The 6,201-nt window shown below is 38.6% G+C and overlaps 1 protein-coding gene across 1 annotated transcript in view; it reads left to right on the top strand.

Annotated features, from left to right (window-relative positions):
- Positions 1-6,201, top strand: part of TTC3 (tetratricopeptide repeat domain 3) — a 116,913-nt gene that overhangs the window by 87,691 nt on the left and 23,021 nt on the right. The window contains exon 34 of the mRNA XM_023519593.1: positions 3,777-3,926. Within this exon, the coding sequence (XP_023375361.1) occupies positions 3,777-3,926 (150 nt within the window). The remainder of the gene's footprint in view (positions 1-3,776; positions 3,927-6,201) is intronic.

Genomic DNA, 6,201 nt, shown 5'->3' with positions numbered 1-6,201 from the left:
GAAAGAAATAATCATTTACATATTACTGAAATTTATATGCATATTTCTGGGGAAGGCTATGTGGAATTGATCTGCACACATGATCAGTGGGAAGGTTATTTGTTTTGTCTATATTTGTATCAGCAAAATGTTGAATATAGTCTAAACATCTGTAGAGCACTGATGATATATCTGTATAATAAAATATTATGCCATTATTTAGAAATGAAGCAGTTCCATAATTGCTGATACAGAATCAATCATAAGATTGAAGGTACAGTTAAGTACGAAGCAGTAAGGTCAGAACTTTGTATTTCCTGCTTCTATTTGTACACATTTTAGTAATCTGTGGGATCTCACCTACTGTGCATATTGCAAGGGTACATGTCAAATATTTTAATAGTAGAGCATAAATGTTTAAACACAATTAAATAAGTGAGGTGAACGCTGTGTTAACCAGTTTGATGTAAACATTCCAAATGGCATATAAAATCAGCACATTGTACCCCATAAATGCAGTAATGTACACAATTATGATCTAATAAAAAACCAAATATCTTTATAGTTTTTGCTAATTATAAAAATAATATATAAAGTCTTGAAATATTTTTAGTGAATAATGCTGAAAATTATGAGTGGCTTGGTGCCTATGGCTCAAGCGGCTAAGGCGCCAGCCACATACACCTAAGGTGGCGGGTTCAAATCCAGCCCGGACCGCCAAACAATGATGGCTGCAACCACAAACTAGCTGGGTGTGGTGGTGGGTGCTTGTAGTCCCAGCTACTTGGGAGGCTGAGGCAGGAGAATTGCTTGAGCCCAGGAGTTGGAGGTTGCTGTGAGCTGTGATGCCATAGCACTCTACCCAGGGGGACAGCTTGAGGCTCTGTCTCAAAAAAAAAAAAAAGAAAGAAAGAAAAAATTATGAGTAAGAAATTGAAAATTATCTTTCTTATCACTCATGTTAATATTTTGATGTACAGCCCTCTAGGCCTTACATGAACATTGACATTTAATTAAACAATTTCTTTTAAAAGTTGGGATCATATTATGTATGTTGTATTTGAAATTTGCAGTCTTCAATTAAAATATTATAGACTTTTCCACCTCAGTAAACATAAATTTACTGCCTCATTTAAAATGGATATTTGGTATCCATTGTATGAACGTATAATAATTTATTTGACTGGTTTCTTATTGTTAAACACTTAGATTGTGTCAGTGTCTCATGCTTACAAACAGTGCTGTGTGCAAAAAAACATTTTTGCCTGTATGTGAGTATATGTTGAATATAAGTCTTATGCCATACTTAGCTTTAAACCAGGCAGGTTCAGCTGTTCAATGACTCAGTTGTTTTGGACCCTCAAATAAATATTCCATCAGTGATGGGAATGTTCATGAATGCTTTCTTAAGTTAGCTCTTCATTGAGGACCTTGATGCTAAGATAGTTGGTGCAGGTGTCTCCACTGGAGGAACTTGTATTTGAATCCCAGTACTGCTGCTTTCTTCTGGGATTTTGAGAAGTTGCTTCACATCCCCTAAGCCTTAGTTTACTAATCTAATAAAGGAGAAAATAATATATTTCTCACAAAAGTGGTAGAGTTTAAATGTACTTACTTGGAGGTGGCATTTAACTTCCTGTCTGTCTCTATGATTTAGGGCATGCAGATTAATTCATAATACAAAGTTGCTATTCATTGTGATCCATTTGCTGAACTAAGAACGAAAATAGAGGTTACTTTGATCTGAAACTCTTAATTTTACTTGTGGATCATGGTATGGGTGACCATTTGATGTATTTTATAAACATGGACTCTTTTCATGGTGCTAAACTTTTAGTCTGGGTAGACATAAACTAGGACTCTCTTTAGAGTGATATGTATGGTCTCTCTAGCCATAGTTCACAGTTCTCTACCTAGTAAAACTTGCATAGTTGACTCCCTCCTTACATTGACCACCTCCTTAAGTTGACCTAATTTTCAACTGAACGTGCACCATGTGTACATATCAGTACAGTAGACCTAGTTCTTTATATGTTGACCAATTTGTTACAGTCCCTTGGGTGGTCAATTTACAGAGGTTCTCCTGTAGTTGATTTCCTGCCTTTTTACATTTAGAGGATGCTAAGGGGTTGAGGGAAAGGCACAGGGGTTGTTGAAGGTGGACCAGATCTGTATGTAAGAAAGATTTCCAAAAGCCTGGCTGCCATAGGGAGGGAAGCTGGGAGAATTTGCCAGCATCAAACAGATACTCTTTCAGACACAAATGTGTGATTGCTGCCAGGTTTAGTAATGTGAAAGGTTTCCAAAAATACTTACATAGGCTGGGTGCAGTGTGATCTTAGCATTCTGAGAAGCTGAGGCAAGAGGATTGCTTGAGTTCGAGACCAGCCTGACCAAGAGCAAGACCACATCTCTACTAAAAATAGACAAACTAGCTGGGTGTGGTGATGGGCACCTGTAGTTCCAACTACTTGAGAGGCTGAGGCAAGAGGATCACTTGAGCCCAAGAGTTTGAAGTTGCTGTGAGCTATGATTCCATGGCATTCTGGCCTGGGGCAACAGACTGAGACTGTCTCAAAAAAAAAAAAATACTTGTAACATTTATTGTTGACCAACATTTCACATTACAGAATGGTTTCTGGTTGCTTTCTTTGTTAAGTTGGTCCAAGAAGCAGAAAACTGAAGACAATTGATAATATTTTAATTTGTCTTTTTGGAATAACCAGCAGCTATTTATTTGCAATGTTTAAAAGTAAAGCCAAAGTTAGTATGTCCTGCTCAGATCTAAAATATTCATAATATGTACAGCTTTTTTAAACTAATAAATAGTTCTTGGTGTTAATTGTGGAGAGTGACATTTACATTAAGTTATTGGGCCGGGCACAGTGGCTCACACCTGTAATCCTAGCACTCTGCAAGGCAAAGGCAGGTGGATTTTTAGAGCTCAGGAGTTTAAGACCAGCCTGACCAAGAGTGGTATTTAGTATTTCTATAAAAAATAGAAAAACTAGCTAAGTGTTATGGTGCATGCCTATGGTCCCAGCTACTTGGGAGGCTGAAGCAAGAGGATCACTTGAGCCCAAGAGTTTGAGGTTGCTGTGAGCTGTGTTGCCATGGCACTCAACCCTGGGTGACTGAGTGACACTGTCTCAAAAAATAACAGAATAAAATAAAATAATGAAATACATCAAATTATTGATGTAATACTGAGTTCTTTTAAAACAAATATTCAGAGCTAATTATAATATAGATTAGAAAGTTTCATTATGAATCGCACTAATACAAATGATTATACTTATAAAAGAGCTAGCTAAACAGTGTTTAGGAATTTTTAATCCCTAAATTATTGTGACATTTCCCTTGTAATTTCACCTATTTTTTATTTTCCTTTGAGAGAGTTTAGAACAAGGGAATAGATAGGCATTTAAAAAAAATTTTTTTTTCCCGAAGTTTGGCCAGGGGGCCAGTGCCCTACTCCTTTGAGCCACAGGCACCACCCTTTTTTTGTTGTTTTTAGAGCCAGAGTCTCGCTTTGTCGCCATCGGTAGAGTATTGTGACATCACAGCTCACAGCAACCACCAGCTCTTGGGCTTAGGCGATTCTCTTGTCTCAGCCTCCCAAGTAGCTGGGACTATAGGCGCTCACCACAACGCTCAGCAATTTTTTTTTTGCAGTCTGGCCAGGGCCAGGTTTAAACCTGCCTCGGTATATGGGGCCACTACCCTACTCACTGAGCCACAGGTGCCACCCACATTTTTAATTGTTTTTAATGGATAACTTTGTAATTTACTTTTAGGGAGACATGGCAGAGATTGAAAAAGAGTACCAACTATTACAAGAGCAGCTTAAAGAAGCATGTGAAAATTATGAGCAGATAAAACTTAAGAGCTCAGAAGAGACCAAGGACCTGGAAGAAAAGTTGAAAAGGAACTTAGAAGAAAATCAGGTAATCCTTGTTAACCTGTCTTTAACTGCATGTGGCATAGTTAGGAGGAAGTGAATATAACTGTGTTTTCGGGGCTTTAGTTAGCTAAACATCTGCATTGTTGGATAAACAAATAATTCTTCCACAAAATGACCTGCTTCAGATGTCTCTATAACATATTAAAATGACAGTGTTTCTTGCAGTGTAGAACCTCTACAAATTGCTGTGTGAGAAAAGGGCCATAAATGTAGGTTTTCATTTATCTGTGATTCAGTGTGCTTGGTTAACTAAAACTATTTTATGGTTATTGAATTCTGAGATAAATTCTCATTTAAATTGAAGGTCAGCATAGCATTAGAAGTTCAGAGTGTGCCCCTGGAGACTGTCCAGGTTCAGACCCAGGCTTGGCTGTGTACGTACTAGTTCTGATCTTGGGCAAGCTACTTAACTTCTCTGTACTTTAGTTCCTTATCTGGAAAATTGGGTAATAATAGCTCCCATTTTGTGGGATTAGATTAATACTTACCAAGTACTTATAACTGTCTGGTACACAGTAAGGACTCAGCTGATACTAATTACCACTATTATTACTATTACTGTTACCACCATCATTTTCATCTTACTCCCATGTAAAAATAACATGTAACAGCTTTCAGCCTATCAGGATTGTGGAGTTAACCAGTGTCTTGTCTGACTCTGCTGACCTTTGAATTCTGTTAGCCAAGGTGGATCATCAGGCACATTACGCAGGGGGAGGGATACCAATTAGTGGCAAGGCCAGATTGAATTAGTGGGAAAACAGAATTACAGATGTGAGGAAATCATGGTGCATTTCATTTTAAGAGCTACCATCTTCTGTTCAGACAGGTAACAAAGGGATATTAGTCCTTTTAAGAAAGGAAGAATTTATTCCAGAAGTCTGGATCAATAGTGCAACATATCAAAATAGAAGAAAATTACCTTAGTGAGACCTTAATCAGGAAACTCGTTTACTGAGATTTACCCAGAAGAAAAGGGTCAGTTTGTAGAGGTAACTCAGGATGCTCCCCAGAATCTGTTTGTACTCAGGATGAACCTGGGCAGATTCAAAGGATAAGAAGAATTAGATAGACCCAAGGACTTTTCAGTTGCCTGGTTGGGAGAAGGAAAAAAGAACAGAAGGAAAACCCGACATAGAGTGACACATGGAACACAAGTTTGAATAGGCTACCTGGGAGGTTTAACAAAATATTCTTACAAACTTTGTATCACCTTAAGAAAAATTCACTTCTAATCAGTCCCTATGGGAAGGCCTGTGGCTCCCTGTTGGCGTGATGAGGGCAGATTTAGGACACAGTCACTTGGCATTCAGTAAGTGAAGTTTATTTTTGGCAGAGGCTTTCCTAGCTTTATAATTGCTGGTCTGACTAGGGGCTGTGTTTATATAGTTCATCAAGGCTCTTCTCTTTGTACAGTTGGTCAAGAAGTATCTAGGAAATAAAGATCCCAGAGGGGAGGGCTCTGACAAAGCCACAGCTCTAGCTGAGGGCTCTGGCTTGTGGGCTTTTTAACAGATTAAGGCTTTGGGTATGCTATTGTGTGGCCCTACTGAAGAGTAGTCAGTCTTAAAAGGATAGTTATGTAGCCCTCACGTTATAGGCCTGCCAGGTGATTATAGTTTTTCTGTAAGACATGCACCTGTTTCCTACCAGGATGAATTGCCAGCCCGAGGTCTGTAGGTTGGTGTCCACACAAGAGCACATAAGATTTAGCCATGTCCATTTCTTCATTAAAATCATGATTATGCTCATAGCTGGTGGAGAAATTTTTTATAAACATAAAATAAATTTGCACAGATCACTGAGGTTATGAGCTTTTACCTTTTAATTCATAGTCATTTGACCTCACATTTGGATGTAGTTAGAGGAAACACCACCCCGTCTAGAGAACAGAAGAGTTGGCAGCCAGTAGAAATCACATCTCTACTTCTTAGACATTGGGGTCAGACTGCCAGTTCCTCATCCCAGCCCCCCACATAATGGCTCTGTGACCTTTGACAATTCCTTCAGCTTCTTTGACCTCCACTTCCTCAGTATTGATGGAATCTCTACTTCACAGCTTTGTGAAACCTCACCAGTAGTGTCTGGAAAGGGTGGGGATGGCCAGAGACAGTAACAGTACTCAAGGAGGAATTTTCCACCCGCAACGCTGCTTATGCCCCTGTTGAGAAAATCAGTGTTTTAAAAAGCACTTTAAGAGTACTTAGTATATATTAAGCATCAATAAAGAATCTGAGATAGCCATTTTGAATAGCTGG

The sequence above is a fragment of the Otolemur garnettii genome, unplaced genomic scaffold, assembly GCF_000181295.1.
Source record: "Otolemur garnettii isolate 467f Iridium unplaced genomic scaffold, OtoGar3 scaffold00180, whole genome shotgun sequence".
NCBI lineage: Eukaryota > Metazoa > Chordata > Mammalia > Primates > Galagidae > Otolemur > Otolemur garnettii.
This window is presented reverse-complemented; position numbering and strand designations above follow the sequence as displayed.